General features: G+C 41.3%; 1 protein-coding gene across 2 annotated transcripts in view; it reads right to left on the bottom strand.

Moving 5' to 3' along the window:
- LOC108935841 (rho GTPase-activating protein 17-like) overlaps positions 1-14,893 on the bottom strand; it is a 33,675-nt gene extending 18,782 nt beyond the window's left edge. For both annotated transcript variants that reach the window (XM_018754746.2, XM_018754747.2), the window contains exon 1: positions 14,191-14,893. In XM_018754746.2, coding sequence (XP_018610262.1) covers positions 14,191-14,243 — 53 coding nt within the window. In that variant the 5' untranslated portion in view covers positions 14,244-14,893. The remainder of the gene's footprint in view (positions 1-14,190) is intronic.
- Positions 14,894-19,955: the final 5,062 nt, after the last annotated feature.

Here is a 19,955-nt window from a genome sequence, read left to right as displayed (position 1 = left end):
TGTCAAGTGAACACAAAGTGGACAAATCTGAGGATAAAAAACATCTGTGAGCCCTCTTTCCTGAGGGTTGAGTCTTAGGTCAGATTTGGCCTTAACTTCAAATTAAATATGTCTATGATGCCTCCTGATTGTTGAAAGAACCAGTGTTGTTCAAAACCCAGGTTGGAATTGACTGACATCCGGGGGTGAACATCAGGCAGGTGCAAGATGTGGACACCAGGTCGGGTCACTGGAGCAGTTAAACACAGCATTCCTTCACTAAATTACACAAAGACTAAATTCAGCTTTACAATATGCCCCATCACACAAAGGTTTACCATACTATGAGGGAGCACACATGATACCTGGATGGCCAGACTAATTACTCAGTTACTGACAGATTATTTTTTACTTAAAGAGATGGGAAAAGGCTACATCCTGCGCAAACTCATTCTACTATGGTAATTCATCAACCATTTAACGGCATTTCCACACGGAAACCTTATCTTGGTCACGAGGATTCTACCATGTCCTGTCTTGTAACAATGTGTACCTTAGCTGGTGTGGCTTTCTGCCCTCTTCTCTTTGAATAATTATCTGTAAAGGGTTCAAAGGTCATCTTTACAGATGAATGTTTTTTAGCAGGGGGGGTGCGGTGGCGCAGTGGGTTGGGCCACAGTCCTGCTCTCCGGTGGGTCTGGGGTTTGAGTCCCGCTTGGGGTGCCTTGCGGCGGACTGGCGTCCCGTCCTGGGTGTGTCCCCTTTCCCCTCCGGCCTTACGCCCTGTGTTACCGGGTAGGCTCCGGTTCCCTGCGACCCCGTATGGGACAAGCGGTTCTGAAAATGTGTGTGTGTGTGTGTGTGTGTGTGTTCTTCAGCAGTTCTGCAGGCATTCAGTGTGATGGTCCTACTACACCTCTTCCCATAGACAGTCCGTGCCATTCCAGAGTTCTCTGCAACATATTCTTAAAATAAGGGCTTCTAAGCAAACATTGAGTGAATTTTTCCATTTCAGTTCTTTTAAAAGTTGTGCTTACCCAGAATTACTCCACTGAAAATTCCCAGTTGCATAAATGCTTAAATAATTGTAATTAGCTGGTGGCACAAACCTAACATTCGCCATCACCTTGGATAAGTGAGTTAACCAAATAAAAATTACCATATACCAGGAGTTACAAAGCATACTGAAAGGCAACAGTCCAGCAATTTTAAGAGAATTTCCTATAATTACTACCTGATTCATGTTTCAAACACCAGGTCATGTGACTTACTACTTAAGTAATTCCTTGAACAACATAGTTAGAGGCCCTGGAGGAAGCAGGATTGACCAACCCTGCTGTGTGCGCTCATATGACTGCAATAAACTCCATGATCAAATCTGTGAGTGCTGAAATACAGACTACTACTGCCATCCTGGGAGTGGAGAGGAAGGCTGACCAACCAGTAAAAAGCACAGAATTGGCAGCTTTGACACTATTTGCCGTAACAGGTCACCTGCAAATGCAGTTTGCCTTTGTTGTGCCAGTTGCTATGAGAGCTCTCGTGTTCCTTTGATAGAAAAAAAAGGTTTTTGTGGAACACGGCTTAGCTGCCACTCCCCACCCCCTCGTACACCATACTTGAATGCTTCCTCAGCAACAACCTGACACCCCCCGCTTTCCTCCATAACACTCGGGATGACATTGCACCATTAAAAATGCACTTCCTGGTCCCTGCATTTCACACTGTTTGTTATGGCAACAGAACTTGTTAGGGTGTGGGTGGGGCAGACGGTGGATATAGGGGGTTGTGGATGCTTGGCACATATTTGTTAGTGTTATGGAGGGGGCTGGCTACTACTCCGTCCCTGTAGGGCTACTCCCTGCAGATTCCACCAGGCAACCAAGTATGTCACACCTCCACCCCTTCGGCACAAATTGGTGAAGTTAGAATTTGTAGACGGTGGAAGAAATTTATCTTACTGGTAAGTACAATGCAGCCCTCATCTGTGTTGCCATTCACAACATAGTAAAATAACAGGGTGTCAGATGGGAAAGATATCCTCTTTCATGACTGTATAGTTTCAAGACTGTTTCTTAAGGACCTCAAGAAGCTTGATTACAAAGAGAACTATGAAGAGAGGAAAATGTTGGAAAACAAAGGACTTGGTCACCTGGAAAAAAGTGATTTCAAAGCAGCCGTCAACCTCACTGTGCCCGTACACAGGCCAGAATATCTCAGCTGCAAGCTATACTGATGCACACAGTTTCTGCAGCACCTTGTTCAAGCTGAAAAGGACAGTTGTGCACTGGGAAACAAAATATGCAGCTTGCAAAACGACTCCCTTCCAGGCATGCGATATCTGTGTCACCAGATCCAGCTGTTTGACGCAGCTTTTAAAAAAAGATCCAGATGCCTTTTTTTAAAAAAAAAAAATCCACAAGAACATCTGGAGGCTTCTAAGACTGAAAAAAAATTAATGTGCTAAAAATTAAACAAAAACACCAGATTCCACTAGAGAGAAATCTCAAAGGGAGTTTTTCCATATCACAATGTCCCATGGTTACCAAGGTGTGTGACTTATCACAGGGTGGATAAACTACATAAAATAGGTAATTGCTGTGACACATTTCTGATTACTGATGTCACTGGCTTGCTGTGTCCCTGTTAACATACAGCATGAACACTGCACGCTGCTGGATTTCATTGCACACCTATATATAGCTAATCCACTTTATCCTGTCATTGTGTTTTTCTCTGTTTTGTGTACAATAGCCACTTCAACAAAGCACTGAGCATACCCAAATTTTTATTTTCATACTTGCTGTGTTTGCAATTATTTTCTGATGTGAAAGAAAAGTAAAACAAAGCAGAGAAAAGGCTAGAAATGTGTCCTGTAAAAATAAAAGGCCTAGACTTTGAACACAAAGTCTCATGTGGTTGTACTGTATGACTAAGTGCTCTGTAGGGAGGACAGGAATGTGTTCTCTCCTGCTGTGTAACCCCATCACTTACATCCCTCTATGCCACCAGTTTTAATATCTGCAAATTCAGTAAACTGTGAAAGTGCAGGAGGGAATATCAATATTTCAAGTATTTTTGAATTAATGAGGGCATTAGAAAGTCAGGAGTAACTGTATAAGGTTTAATACTTGTAATTAAATGTCAAATAATGCCTATATTTTTTGTGGGGGCTGAATTAATCTAAGGGGGTGCGGTGGCGCAGTGCGTTTGACCGGGTCCTGCTCTCTGGTGGGTCTGGGGTTTGAGTCCCGCTTGGGATGTCTTGTGATGGACTGGTGTCCTGTCCTGGGTGTGTCCCTTCCCCCTCCAGCCTTATGCCCTCTGTTGCCAGGTTAGGCTCTGGCTCCCCGCGACCCTGTATAGGACAAGTGGTTACAGAGGGTGTGTGTGTGTGTGTTAATCTAAAGTATGAGCCAGCGCATGGTTTGCAGACACCATTAAAAACACCTATAGAACATCAGCATGAGGAGGTTCTTACAGATGTTCCCAGCTGTGCTGGCTGGTCTGTTTGGTGCTCATGCTGTTGCTGCCAAGCAGACTCCCTCCATGAGTGATGGAAATGCTGCTCTTCTCCAACTTGGCTGGTAGTGTAAACAGGATGTGAGCTGGACAGTGCACCACCTAGGGCCTGCAGATCACTGTTTACATAGGTCACAGTCCCTCTCCGGAGACTAGCTCGGCACCGGCATCTTACACTGCATGTAAGATTAGAGACTAAATCAAGTTGGCTCACAACAGCTACAGCAGAACTCGGGAGTAAAATACTTGTGCAACACTGTGACCTGTTATGACTTGTAAATGCCAGCTGGTTACTGTTATGTTGCATCACAGAATGGTGAAATTTTACTGTGAATATCTTTGCCACCCGAAACCAGATTTACCTCAGTTGCAGGTGTCAGATCCACAGTGTAAAACCTAGCAGCAGAAATTTCCCAGAATACCAAACAGATGAGGTATTATACAACATTTTCAGCCAAAGCACAACCTTGTTAGAAATGTAGTCTGTGGGTAGCATTGTGCAGTAAAGATAATTCCCAAACACTAAACGTACATTATATCCTGAGACCAATGTCACTAAAAGAACGAGAAACAGCAGGATTATGGACTTATTTCATGTAGTAGAAAAAAACGTGGTAAATAATAGTAAATTCCAGCAGCAGGATTGTGCACTTATTTCACGTAGTTTGGTGACCGCTGGGCGATGGTTAGCGCTCAGATCTGTGGGAACTGCAGTGGAGAGAGCCTTGTCTACAGTGAAACACAGAGATCTACCTGAAGCCAAATACACCCTTATATCGCACACAGCTTCATGGCTGGAGTCTCTGACCTTAGTTCTTAACTAGTAGTAAAAAGACTGAGGCCATGGCAAGACAAGCTGCTCTACAGCAGGGAAAAAGCCAGTACCCAAATATTTCCTTTTTTTATCTTTTTGTTTAACAAGCTTTCGCCCTTGGGGGCTAAGTGGAGAAGGCTTTCTTTGCCATCTGGCTTGACCTGCGTGATCATGTGACACTCCTTCTAGTGGTGTACAGTTGGAGGATGGCTGTTGGGGGGGGGGTATTGACTTTAATAGGGAATAGTATTATACAGTACCACTGTGGAGAAGACATCTGGACCTCTAACGGGAACCAGAACTGCTCTGGCTAGTTTGCCTCAATCCAGAAAGCTGCCAAAGGTGCCTTTGAAGGTTTACAAGAAAATGTTAATGAGAGAAATATTACTCCAACAGTTGTTTGTGTCTTTCTCATGGAGCGTGTGTGTTTCTGTGTATATGTGTGTGCGTGCGTGTGTGTATCTGTGAGAGTGTGTGTATTGCATACTGGCTGGTGGTTCCCAGCTAGAGCTGGGGCAAACAGTGCAATGGTTCTCTGTAAAGAGACACACATACCACAAAGGAGCACTGTGTCCTGGCTGTGTGCTCCGCATTGCTCGCACAGCCCTGGGCTTGTTCTGGCGTGAAAGGGACCCCTGCGGCACACACACACAAGGGCCTCTCCTCATTCTCCTGTTCAGCACAGAACTAAAATCACAGCTCCTCTAAACCAAAGTCTGTCAGGACCTTTATCTTTCCCTTTATATTCCTAGCAATATAATCTGCAGACACTGTCCCTCCATATCAGTTTTACAATATTTTGTGCCCTGTCTGCAAAAAGTTTATTTATGTACGAGTCATTCCTCTCTTTTCCGACAACACTACCTTTACCAAGGAATGTGGTGTTACAGTCCAGTAACAGGTCCAGTTCAGGAGGCCTTGGACAGCATCACTCTGCAATTTTAAACTCATTCTTTCATTCAGTTCTACCCAAATCCATACTTTTATTCAGCCAATTACGATGCTTTTTATTTCCACAAACTATTATAGACCATCATTAGAACATGTGTGATGCAGCAAGGAGATGTACTGCAGCTTTCAGTGCAGGAAATCACAGCTTTAAGAAGTAATCTCATATTATTATTCTATTATATGTTAATAAAAGGCATAAGCACTTAGTTCTTGAATAGACAAAACAGTATGTTCACCAAGGAAAAAAAAAATCCACCTTGACACCTAAGAAAGATTTTAGTTAAGGGCTGTTTATAAAAAAATATCAACAAGGTGATGATTTAACTGCATGCTGTGAATGGGTACTTGTAATCCATAGTTTATAAGCCTCAGTCATGGGACAGCAGGTGGTGTAGCAGTTAAAAAACTAGGTTTGTGACTTAGAAGGATCTTGGTTCAGTTCCCAGGATGGGTTCTGCTGATGTTCCCTGCAACAATATCCTCACTCCACCAAAGTATATGGGAATTACATAACAGTGTACAGCTGGCTTGGTGTAAAAGCACTGGAAAAGGAACTGAACAGTGTAATAAAACAACTGACTAGTTATGACTCACAGTGACTGGATAACAGTAAAGACAAAGCCCTTTAAAAAAAAAAAGGCTGCACTGTTGGCTCCATAAAGTGCAATAGGGTTGATAAGAGAGCTCTGCAATTGTTCAGTGTGAGGAAAAAACTGGATGTATTTCTGAAATTTACCAAGCATTCAGGTGTTTTTCTAATGGACAGAAAGCTTGCAATACTAATATTAAACTAGAGTTAAATACATATTGCGGTAATGCCCTTCGTAACTTGTTTTCTAGACCCTTCAATCATTAGGTTGTTACGACATGTCTGGTGGACACCAATGATAAAGGAAGTGACTGAACTGTCACACCACATTCCTTGGTGAAGGTAGTGTTGTCAGAAAAGAGAGAGTTTGCTTATTGATTTTTTTTGATGGCAAAGTCACAAACAAATACAGTACAACTAAAACTACTTAATGTTCAAGAAGTCTTGTAAGAGTGCTGGGCAAGTCCAGATTAAGAGGTCCAAACAAAAGGACATACGACAAACACAAAAATAACTACAACATGCAAGGGTTGTATCACTGCTAGCCTTCAATTGTATGTTGGCCTTGTGCATTTCACCTTTCCTTTGTTGTACTCAGGATCTCTTTATATACCACAAGCTCCACTTCTTTAGACATTGCCATATTCAAAACTTCCAACATTACATATCATAGCCAAACCAAAACACCAAATACATGCAGACATTTGTTATATGTGTTAAAAAAAAAAAATCAGACATCAAAACACACAAATATATATATATGCAAAACTGTGATGTTGTAGTGCCTTGCAGGCAATATTCTGAGAGTAGCTGTGTGCTCCTACAAATGGATGTACTATAAATTACCTTACTGGCACATCCTACTCTGTCTGCCACACGAACTACTGTACATTACATTCACTGAACTGTACATTTACTGTAAGCTGAGGTAATGGGAAGAAGTCCATCTGAGTCCATACACACAGCATTGATTTCATGACATCCACAGATTGATGGCTATTTACAATATGACCCCAGTATGACACCACACGCAATTTGTGATGCAAAGGTCCAAACCCCTGAATCACAGCAAGTGCACTATTTGTATGTAAGCTCATTTGTGCCCTGAAATGCAGAACACGACATCCATGCTTGTCATCTTCAGCAAGTTTCTTCCCTGTTCGTCACTTCAGAGCAAGCTCTTCTACATCTGATGAAGGAAAAGGGTCAAATGTTTGATGACAATGCAACTATTTCTGTACACTGAGAGCAAATCCATTTTATACATGACAATATCCTGGGGTTAGGTTTAGTTATATATTTTTATACACTGAGTCCTCAACTTACAAACACAATTGAAACTGGAAGTCTGTTCATAACTCAATTTGTCAAAATAGGTCACTTTTACCAATACGTCACAATTAATTAAGGCTTAATTAATTAATAGAGATGTCCCTGGATGGTTTTTTTTTTTTTTTTTTTTTACAGGTTTGGTTCTGTTTTTAAAAAAAAAAAAAAAAAAAATCTCAATCATGATGGATGAAAACTCTCTGGAAAAAAAATGGATTTATATATCACAAGCACTCAAGAAGAGCAGACATGAGCTACAAATACTAAACGTACTGTAAATTACCTCCTGGGACCAATGACACTACAGGAATGTCTGGAGACCACACTATGGAAGCAAACTGAATCGCTGTCTCTCACTCTTATTCTGTGTGTGCGCGCTTTACTGAAAAATAATGGCACATTATGTTTGTTCTGCAACAAACTGACATTTTTGAAAATAGAACAGTGATGAAAATACAATTGAAAACAAACATACTAAAATGTTTTAATCTTTGAAAATTCATTACTGGACCATTCGTAACACAAGGACTCAGAGTATAAGTTTAACTGTAAATAGTATCAATGTTTGGGCACTGAACTCTGGTTTTAGTTGTGAGACACTAAACCTAATAAAACATACAGCTGAATAAAGGAGTAAAACACTATGCTTGGCAAGTAATTACAGGTAAATGCATTTACTAAGGAAATATGGAATGCTAGCCCCTCTGGATGCAAACATCAGCAAAATGAATGAAAAGTTAATGTAGAGCAAGAAACCATTTTGCAAGACGAGACAGAGTACACGCTAGGAGGAAACGGGATGGTTGGTGGGCCATAAGTGCACCATTAGTGTTGAGTTGGTAGATGATCTATAGGGTGCTCTCTTGCTCAGAAAACTCATATTATGGTGTGCGTCAGGCATAAAGTAGCTGTCAGGGACTTCATTCAATGGAAGCTTAGATACAGCACATCTCAACATTGAAAATAACAGGAAGCTTAAAGGTGGCACTGGTGCTAGGAGATGGTGGCCACAGTGAGGATGATAGCCAGACCGTAGTCTCAAGTGATGCCAGGTCGGACACTAAAGCATCTGAGCACACACTTCTCCTGTGCTCTGGAACACTCACTATGTCACCAGACTGCATCAGACTGCGTACCTCAGTGCAAAAAGTGAAATAGTTAGCGAATTTTGCCAACTACTGTCGAAGCACTAGTTGCATAAGTACATCAAATAACGCTGAGATCCTAGAACTTTAAAAGATGTAGAATGGACAGAAAATTACTTAATGATCAAAAGAAAAGAGTTGTAATTTTCTGGCTCAAGAAAGAAGCCTTGTTAATAAGAATACTACCCAAGAAACTTACAGCTTAGCTAGATTTCTGCTTGAATTACGTTTAGTTCAGTAACCAGCTGGCATTTACAGCATCACTACATGTACACATTTCTCACTTTTCTCTAAAGAGGCATAAAACTCAGTGTAAACAGAAGTGCATCATGAACAAATAACCTTTAGACACAGAAACAGGATTACTGACACAGCTTGTTTATCTGACACCACTATGATGCTGGATCACATTCCTCAAAAAACTGCCTGTATAAGTGACATTCAGATACATGGATAATCATAGCAGATGGTGTCAGACTCATTTATGTGTCTGTCAGGAGATGAGGAAAGAAATGGCTCTGAAAGAGATGGGGCTGAGATTCTTTTTTAATGTTGGGAGGGATGCAGCAGCTCTAAGGGAGAGAGGGAGTTCATTTCACGACATCAGGGAGAAAACCAAAAACTGACAGGCCTTTGATTCTGACCCTTCATGAGTAGGACCATCAAATTTCCAGAGTTACAGTATTTGATCAGGATTTTCAGCAGCATTACAATAAACCATATTTCCCTGCCTGCATCCACAACAATAATTAATAATAACAATAAAAATAATTCCTAAATATTTGCAGTGTCTTGAAATTAATTTCTAATGCATGTCAGTGCTACATTTGCAGCGGTCTGCACAGGCGAGCTGAACCCCAATCCCCTTGAGTGGTTTCTGGAAAATCGCGTTCACTCCTTGACGTCTTTTCCTGTTTTCTGCGACATTAAGAGGACATTTACCCCAGCTGGCGGGGAGCTGCAAGGATCCCTGACCTTGCGGAGTCACAGGAATCCCCACCCCCCACCTCCACATTCCCTGGGCCGGCGCTGACTCAGTGCTGCATTCCTCATTCCAAGCTTGGTCTCGTCGAGCACCAGCCAAATGTGTGCGTGTGTGAGATGTGAGAGCACTCAAAGTGTTCTCAGGTAACCTACAACATGTACCTATTGACAGTGGTGCTTAAGTGCAGTCCAAACATTCACCATAATCATATATTGTATGATTTTTAAAACTTTGAGTAGCCCCTTGGCATATGAAATGAAACACTATGACAGAAAAGGCAGGAAGAAGGAAAAGAACAGATGAACATGATGTATACCATGACCTGGTCCTTCATTGCTCCAAAAACTCATCAAGCCTTGAAACCACATTGCTGACCCACTCTTCCCTTTGCTTTTACTTATTATCAAGGAATTCTCTTAACTTCCGAAAATCTCTGCATCTTAAAGCACATTGTCAATGTTTCTTCCACATTTTTCCCTAAAAAGACTAGCTCCCTGGAAGGTCCTTATGAGTTTCTGCATCAGTAAATGATTTTGATTCCCTGAAACTTCCTGGAAGACACTATTATAAAAAAAGCAATGTGCTTCTGACAATAAATTCTGAGTACAGCAGGTATGTGCATGCAAAAAGTATTCAGTGTGTACTTCCTTCTCTGCACAAGATTTTCAAGTATGGCAACCTTACTTAAGGTTCCCTGAAAAGTCTGGAAAATTCTGACCAACGGCAGATCTAGTGACAAAACATACACTAAATTAATTTCTGTGAAATTTAAATGGTAGAAAATTACTTAAATTGAACCCTTATGATACAATTTTGAGGCGTTTTTAGTTACCCGCATAAGCTTCATGGTGCATTTAATTCTTCCATATAGGGATGAACTGATCATTTCATGTTTCATTTTTGTACAATTTTCAGGTATTTTTACAAGCCTCAGATCCAGCGGGGTTTCCAAACTGACAGCAGAATGTACCAAACTTGAATGAGTTACTGGTTTGAAACCACTGCCCCTTTGTTTTGTGTTAAGGTCCAAGCACCAACGGAAGTGTCTTTGGAAGGTAACACAACGTGTGGTTACAGATTCAGAGTCTAAAGGGTTGCAGGGACCTATCACTGAACAATACAGAATATCATTCACCTGTGCTGCATCAGCAACCATTTCAGATCATTAGATTTTCACATTTCCAAAACAAATTGTGTTTAAAAAAAAAAAAAAAAAAAAAAAAATCAAAACACAGTATAGTTTCTCTTCACCATTATTATGCAGCTCATCTGAAGCCTGATCATCTCCTACATGGTAGCATTAAATCTTCTAGGCTCAGGTTACCCATTACCTGTACCCATGTTTTATTCATATAATATAGGGGAGTCCTTCTCAGCTCCTGGCAGATCATAGCTTTTGCTCCAACGCCTTCTTCAATTAGTTCCACTAAATTTGTTTTCAAGAAATAGCAGTAAAGTAGACCTGAAAGCTGCAGCTGGTTTAGCTGAAGAAATACCATATTTTGATAATGAATTTATACAGGTGTAAAATAAAAAATGTATTTGGCTATAAAATGGAGCACTCTACCCAGACGAAACAGGTCTGAAGTAAAAGCACATGAGGCAAAGTTCAGCAGAAAGTCAGTGTGACGTAGCACGGAAAGTATCGAGTTAGAGTTACTTGTAGGAAATCAAATGAGTGATGGCAGCATCCTTCCACAGTTAAGTTTCCATCACAACTTTGCCTCCGTTCCTATCACAAATACCATCAAGGAGCTTCTGCTTACATTTACATTTATTTATTTAGCAGATGCTGTTCTCCAAAGCAACTTCCAATGGATACTACAGTATGCTTCTACTGAGCATCTAGCTAGCATGGAAAATATATCAGCTGCACTACATTACATTGTTTGCTACATTACATTTATTTTCTTATTACAGGTTTTACCTAAAATGAGTCTCATAACTTAGTTTTACACCTTTCCCCCATTTACTGGATCAGTCTGATCTATTGAATTACTGAATCAAATGTAACAAAGACTACTGTGGCAATTCCTCTCTTGGGATTTAAATCTAACTAATTTGGATCCTAATTAGAGACAAAACATAAAATTAGAAACATCAGCACAATGATCTTTTAGTTATTTAATCATTTTTCTGATGCTTTTTCCCCAAAGTGATTTTCCTATTTGTACAGCTGGGTTATTTTTATTGTTTCAGTTCAGGGTGAGTACCTTACTCAAGGGTGCTACAGCAGGAGATAGGGCCTTAACCCACATCCTTTGAGTACAAGCTGGGGGTTCTAACTACTACGCCACTCACTGGTTTCTGTTTTTCCAAATCAACCCTTACGTACTGCATTAGGGTGTTTTTAATAAGGCCACGCCTGCTATTGATTACCAAATAACTGCAGACAGAATTGTAACAGGCACCAATGCTTTCTACACTAACCATTCCAGTAAGGCCAGATTTGAGTTTGTGTCCCAGTGCACCTCACACTGTGCCAAAATAAAACAAAAAAAAGTTCTGAAGTCAGGCTTTTTTCTCCTTATATAGCCAGTAACTAGCCAGACCACTGTTGTTCCAGAAAAACTTGAAAACACATGGAGGTGGCCGGGTGCTGGCCACTTGCCAGAAGGAGAGTCAGAAACAGGGAAAACGACGGTTCTAACAGCCTGAGGGAGAGCCCCCACACAATCCGTGCCGAGGCCACTCAGATAAGGGGTTTCCTTCCATGGAAGGAGGTCGGGTTCCAGCGAGGCCCCCTTCCGGCAGTCATCCCACCTCAATGCTCCATGCTTAGGATTACCCAGAAAGCTTTGAAGCGGCTCCAGTTACTCAGGAGGGGCTCACAAGGAAGACGTACGCACATCCTTGACAGTTTTCCATTCACAAAGCGCCACTCAGGCGTGAGGCCGATTCCAGTTGGCCACGTTCGTTTTCCACAAGAAGTATAGTGAAGGGGGTGTGGCTACTGTCATTTATAACCATTAAAGAAACAGCTATCAGCTGATGCCAAGTAAAGTGACCACATCCATTTTGCAGGCTCGCTTCTGTAACTTGCGCAAGGGGTGTGGTTTGCTTGGATATGATCCACAACCATGTGGGAAAACCTTAAGGAAAAAAAACACTGACTCCATTTTGTATTGCTTTTGTGCTGAGTCAGAAAAAAACTAGATGTGCCTTTGTGTGTAAACAAACAGGCTGTTTATTCCCAGCAAAGGGTGAGAAACCATGCATAGTACAGGTCCAAACATAGATATCATCCCTGAGACGACTGCTACCTTCAAACATGTACCCACACAACTACAAACACACTGTCCCATAATCACTGATCCCAGCCCTCCATTTAAAAAAAATGTAAACTCACACCGCCGAGGGAAACTGTAACCAGGTGCTTTAAAGCTGGGGGAGGTTGCCATGGCAACCCTCAGCACTTCCCCCCATAGCACACTGTTGCAGAGGTCCCACAGGGCATCACACCTCCAGAGTGAGACTTTCTTGGTCTAACAGACCACATGGAAACAGAGTAATTAAGATGACTGACCTGGCAAGCACATCAATACATACAACTGTCTAATTTTTCACATCCCCTCCCTTTAAAAATGCAAACATGTTTTTTGGGTTTGGAAATTAGCATTTTTGAACAACATCACACATTATGTGTACGTTGTACCTCCACTTTCACTTTAACTGATCCTTTAGCTTAAATAATATTTTTATCACATTTTCTTCATACTCATCCAGGTGGGTGAGAAGTTCCGGCAATATCATGCCCCTGCCAGTGGCGACCCTGGGCTTTGAATGCAACCGCACTGTACACATCTGTCTGGAACACCGCTGATTCCTTGGTTCTGTGTGCCAAGGCAGAAGGGTCCAAGCCTTACTGAAAGACCCTGCTTAGGTGAGAGGTAAATTATACCTTCTAGCTGTACCAAAAATGAGTGAGATGCATATGATTACCATCATCACTCTTCACCACTAGTATCTATCAAGTAACTGCGTTACCAAGCACAGCTGAACATGTTCATAGATCTAAGGCAAAATGAGTAGTAGTCTAGAATTTTCCCTAAAGACTTATTTAAAAACAAAGCAAATCTCTGCCTTGTTCTCAAAAGAATAGTTCGCGCATTTCCAAGGAAATGAGTGCCTTTGAGCCGCCATTTCCCAAACTGTGATCAAAAACTCTGGACAAGGAACTTGTAACCTAAAGGTGCTGCGTTCAAGTCCCACGGTGGGGATCCTTCTCTGGTCTCGCCTAAGAGAGGTGCTTATCCACAATTTTACTAACACAGCAGCTTGTACTACTGGTACAGCTGAGCTGTCTCACATTGGTTACAAGCTCATCAGCATTCCGGTTTTAAGTTTACGCAACTTGTACCATTCTTTTCTAGAACTTTTCATGAACAAAAAAAAAAAAAAAAAAAATCTTGACCCGGAATCAAACCTCACGCTGATTAGATTCAGTTTTTCATTTTAAATAACAGTCTGATTTGAGGTCACTGGAGACTCTCAGGTCCCCTTTCGCCACGGGAGCAAACAGCTGTCAAATCATTGACTAAAAAACATCGCTGAGCGGTCAGGGAACAAACTTTCCTAACGAATCGAATGTCTCAGCGAAGTGAGAGCAGGAACATGTTGGCATCATGGCTACGTGTACAAGACGGAATGGATGGAGCCCCCCCCGGGACAGTGCCTGTACACGTATTCAAAAAACACTTTTTTTAAACCATTGGTATTTGTCGAGTCGAAGCATGCATCAATCGAGGCCGAGATAAACTTGTTTGTCCCCCCCCCCCCGAAATAACAAGTACGATCTCCCCACTGAAAACGGATTTACCGATTTATTATTGTTGATTGATTATGGATTAATGATTGCTTTATTCGCCATACTTGCCTTCCCACCGTCTGGTTGGCGAGCTGCTTCATCCGATTGAATTGCTTCTTCATCTTCGCGCCTGATGCCGACGTCTCCTCGAACTCCGGTGGGGTTTTACAAGTCAGAGAGGCGGCAGAAAGAAGCCCTCATTAACCCAGCCCCTACCCCGGTCAGGTCCGGGACTCGATTCGTATCACACTGTCGCCGACATGGTGTTAAGTCTCGGAGTGCGGGACAGCGCGACGTAGTCGGGATCCAGCGCTTCGTAAGTAAGCGCGACGTTCGCGAGCTGCCGGACGTCCGGAAGCCGCGCCACTTGTCCCACAGTTCTCGTTCTATTCAAACAGTACCACCAATGGTCCAATGTTAGCGATGTTGTGTCCAAACCGTTTCGACGTCCCGACTAGTCCAACTCAGCAGTTGTCCACACCTCCGGCTCTTGGGGCAGGAGGCGCTTCGCACTTCCCTATTGCCCCCGGACGCGCCACCGGATTAGTCTTATTCCAGGACATCACTATTCATGAGGGCTCCATTATGCATGAGCGCGCGACTCGCGAAGTGAACCCCTCAACTTGGGCTCACATTTTAAAGTCGAAAATACATGTCTAATTAGGGAAAATTTTATGTACAGTATTTCTCATTAAATGTCACAGTGCACCAGTTAAATGAATCAGCAGGTATTGCTTAAATGTAATTGCTGGCACATTTGAGTGCGACATTTCTTCGAAAAGTTACTGACAGGGGAAACACGTGAGCAATTTGACCTCCAAAGTCCGGACAGATAAGGAATTAACAGCGTAAGTTAGTAAATTTCCCCGTGCACAGTAGACCGTACCGTAAACAGGGATACGTATTTGGAGAAGTGCGCCCTCTTTCGGTCCAAAGTGTAAATTTGTCATTAACTAATTAAGTCTCGTGTATAATGTTTTCACTTTGATATAGATACATTCATAATGCATGTTATATTCATCACTGTCGCATCACTGTTTAATATTTTCTTGCGTCTCCTTTTCTTGGAATTTGACATAATCGGTTATAATGGTAGTGGTTACTAATGCTATAGTTGCACAGCAGAGTACCCAAGAAGACTTTAGACAACATGGATTGGGAGTTGGCATAAAGCTTATTTAGTTTGTTGAAAATTTGACAGAACACTTTTTCGAAGTGAGTTTGATGGATAATAGTCAGTTACTGCCTCCTTCTGGTCATTTTAGGAATGAAACGAGTGAAACAAAATTGTCTAAGGTTTGGGATATTACACTGTTAATAACATTTTCATTTGTAGAATTATTAGTCATCGGTAAAGTTTGACATGTGTCCAACTAAACACTACAAACTTATATTCTAGTCTTTAATTTGCTATTACAAAAAAACTGAGTATTTTTCAGTTTTAGATGAATTCTTTGGCTACATGATAGCACAGCACACAGCACCATGGGTGTGGATGGGGCAAAGAAGGATGCAGAGGCACCATTCGTCTTGAACATTTTATTGAACACCAGCACACAGAGAAATAATGTGCCTGGCCCGAGAATCCCATTTCCTCCAGCACCTCTACTTCAAGCCAGCCTGCCTAAACTCTCTCCAAAAACACAGGCAAACACAGTCACCCTATCATTTCCTCCAGAAGTGCCCCCAGTGGTTGCACATCCACATTTTGCATTTTTCCCCATAATGCAACCATTTACATTAAACAGGTTTCCTGCCTAAACACAGTTATCCGGGTCGTTACAATAGGAAACATAGCTATGATATTTAGATCAGATATGATAGCAGCTCAGATAGCTGGAGGTAGGCCATATACTTGCACGTATTTCACAAATACTCCAACAAATAAACACACTAACTTGAACCAGTATGCATAAATTATCCACACACACTTACACACATACGTGCAAATAATAATTTTTTATTTAAACACTTTCAGGTTTGTTAATAATTGGGAACAAAGGCTTTGCAAACTTTATCTGCTTAACCAGCCATGAATACACTTAATCCCCACTCCTGAGAGATACTAAACCTTTACTGCTTTCTGATTCTGAACTGAGGGTCCACATCGAATTTTCAGTCAAGCCAATGAACAGGTTACTGAAAAGGATCCCTATGTCCAAAAAAGATATAATAGCATGTATCCTCACTCATCTACTGTTCACTCACGAGTTACATTAATTTAAAAGGCTAGGGAAAGAAATTATGCTACCTCTGTTAAGACTGTGAGCCAGCACATAGGATAGTAGAAACAAGTGCAGGATCTTTATTGCAATCAGGAGAGACAAGGCAAGTATCATAGTCAGGGACAGGTGAAGAGTCAGGTCAACTGGCAAACGTTGTTTGGGGTCGAGGATCCAGAAACGTAGTCAAAAGGGACAAAGCGATGGATCCTTAACTGTGGGAGCTGTGGAGCTGGGCAGGGGAGCAAGGAGAAGAGGGACAAAGAATAGGAACAGGTTCAGAGGACTAGTGAGCGCAGAGGGGATGGTTGTCTCAGCTGAGATTCCGTAACTGAAGGCAGTGGTTTAGTGCCTTATACTTCCCCATCTTGTTTGGTACCAGGTGTCCTCTTTTGGGATGTAGTGGTGGTCATGACAACAACAAACTCTCATGTTAAAAAAGTTTCTGCCATAACTTTTAAGAAACACCTACATTTACATTTATATTTATATTTATTCATTTAGCAAATGCTTTTCTCCAAAGCGACACACATCTCAGAGAAAAATAAAGAGTGCATTTCATCAACAGAAGGATGTAATGCATATTTACCTACATATTTTTGCTCATGTCAGTTTGTATAAAAAAGACAACTCCTCATCTTCACAATGGTAGATCATTCATTCATTCAACAAACACATGACAAGATGTTACATTCCATGGACTTACATCAATATGTGCACTAGGTCCATTTCTATTGACTTCTTTCCTTACACATGAAGCCCCAGAGAATACATCAGACAATGTTATTATACATCTCCACAACTGAAAACTAAGATGTTTGAGCTCCCCAAACACTACATTAATGCTAGCATGGGTATTTCATTTGGGTTATCAAGTGGGTACCTCCCTTCATCAGTGTTTTGTTGAGTTAAACTCACACATCAGGAAAGCTCAACAGTGAAGTCTGGCATGGATCAATTCTAACGTTTTCCACTGGAAATATTTTCCTGTTAATAATTAACATAGTGTCATTAAACAGGGGTCATTTCCTAATACATCTGGCTCGTGGCCTTGTTCAAAGATTAGATATGGTCTGCAAGAAACACTCTACCATCCAGGTTCTGGATTCATAAATCTTCCATTTTCTATGAGCCTCTTGGTGCTAGATATTCTAATGAATAACAGCAAAAAATGTATAACAAAGTTTTTTTTTTTTTTTTTGTCCCACATATAACGCAGTGTGTTTTGTATCCTTTCGGAGCCATATTATAATTACCCGTGCACAGCACCTAACTGACCATCTGACAGTTGTTGGAATTGTTATATTCATTAGGTTAAGACCTGAAGTTACCATGATGGTGACATCTGCAAAAAAAGCACAAGATTATTAATCAAGTTTTATGGTTATACTTGCTACTCTGGCCCTTTACATTGCAGTGAATCAACAGAAGTGTGGTTCACGGGGCAGAAATGTCCAGATAACGAACACCAATAGTGCAAGGGACTGAAGACACACTTGAGAGTATGACATGTGACATGACATGTTACATATCATATTTAGTGTTGAAAACCCACTGTAAGAAATTGTCCTGCAAATTGCACAAAACTGTCTGCTGTTGCGTGTACAAGTTTTATGCATAAAGTGAGCTCCCATGTAATATTTTAGACTCAAGGTTGGTGATTTCACACTTACTGATTAGATATTTATTAACAAGCAGAAAAAGGAGCTGTTGACATGAGGCACATTTGAAGCATTAACCAAAATTTAATTTAAAAAGCCATATTATTTTATTAAGACAGAAATAAAAGTTATATATTAAGGATGAGTTTATTCTGGTCTAAGCAGATCTCACCATTGTTATGGGGAGTCTCAAACAAACTGCACTGTTTTATGAGCCGTGAACTCAATTCAGACTTAATAAATCACAGATCCATATTTCAAATCACATGCTTAGGTCTTTATGTGCTCTTCAAGGTCAGTGCTCACTATAGAGCAGAGGGAGGCCAAAGCCATATAACACCACAGGCTGAAAAAATACTGGAGATCCAAGGTAACAAAACAGGGAAACTTTTACAAGTTAGGTCCAAACATCAATGGCAGTGCCAGTGATTAATAAAGGTTACTGTAAGTTTTAGCTCAATGTCATTAGCCTTATTAGATATTAAGTGTATTCCCCCAGTGTTAACTATATAAATGCTCATTAGTCAAATGTAGGAAATAATTTTTATTTGTTAATTGTTACAGTGTCATAGTCTGCCTGTAAGATATTCCACAAGAACAGGAAAGGGTCGGAAATGCAAACATACCAAGAAAAGAATAATAAACCCACGTCCAACCACAATGTCATATGACTGGAGGAGGCAGCGCCGCCTTACAAGTATTCCATTGTTCCTTCGTGTTGATCTATGTGTGACAGATTGTCCTTGATGTTTCTCTGTGATGCCGGCACATTTTGGAGTGATGCGGGGTGCCCTTTGGGTTTCCCATTCAGGGATCTTTGTTCACCTTTAGTTCAGGACCATCTCTCACTCGAGCCTTAGAAACACGAACTTAAACTTAAGCCTTCTCCACAGAACCCCCTTGTTGACGGGCCTGCACAGAAGAAACAGTTAGAAGAAGCACAGCAAAGTATACAAACTTATGAAATTATGAACAGCAGCAATAATAATAATGAATGGAAAACTGGGGTAGTAGCATCACCACAGGAGATGCAAATAGACTCAGCAAGTTAATCAGGATGGCTGGCTGAGTCCTGGGAGTGAAGCTGGACTCCCTGCTGGAGGTTACAAAGAGATGGACTGAATAAACTCCAGCCCATCATGGACAATGACTCACACCTTCTACAGGTCACAGTAATAAAACACAGAAGTGCTTTTAGCAACAGGCTGCTCCTGTTGTGGTACTCTAAGGAGCTGCTGGAGGCCATTTCTATTGAATGAGTCCTCATGCTGCCAGGGGGTGACCTTCAAATAACAGAGTGGCACTGAGCTGCTCTATGCCCCACTCATCTTGCTTCAGTCCAGTCCTCCTCGCTTGCATTTGCATGTTTTAATTTAAATAGCATCCCCCATTTAACCACTGGAGAAAGACTGAAGTGACAGGGTTCTAGAACAGTGCTCTTCATTTTTTTTCCCACAGATCAGAATGGATCACCAGCCCACCAAGGGTGTCTGGTTCCACACACTGTCCAACTCGACACATAAAAATTTCTCCATTCACCATTTCCGATGATCAAAATCTTTATTCAATAAATAGATATATCCTAAAAACATTACACACATTTTGTCAAAGGCTCAGACAGTACAAAATAACTCTTCTGAATAGTTGAAAGTTACCCCAGGACACTCTGAGCCCCAGTCTTCCCACAATGGTTAGGGGGTCACCTATTGAACCCCCTAGAATTCTCCAGTGGTAGACAGAGCATCAGTAATGTGACAGTCAATCAGAAGGGAACACCGGGCTATGTACAAGAATCAAGAATGGACACTAACACCAATTCAATTCACACCGCCCACCCCAAGCACAACTACAGTTTGCATATTTACTATATGTCGTATGTATGTACGTATGTATGTACGTATGTATGTATGTATGTATGCTGCAACCGAAGTGAATTTCTTTCTGGGATTAA

The sequence above is a fragment of the Scleropages formosus genome, chromosome 8 (genome assembly GCF_900964775.1).
Source record: "Scleropages formosus chromosome 8, fSclFor1.1, whole genome shotgun sequence".
In the NCBI taxonomy this organism is placed as follows: Eukaryota; Metazoa; Chordata; class Actinopteri; order Osteoglossiformes; family Osteoglossidae; genus Scleropages; species Scleropages formosus.
Note: the sequence above shows the minus strand (reverse complement) of the source record. Positions and strands in the feature narration are given on the sequence as shown.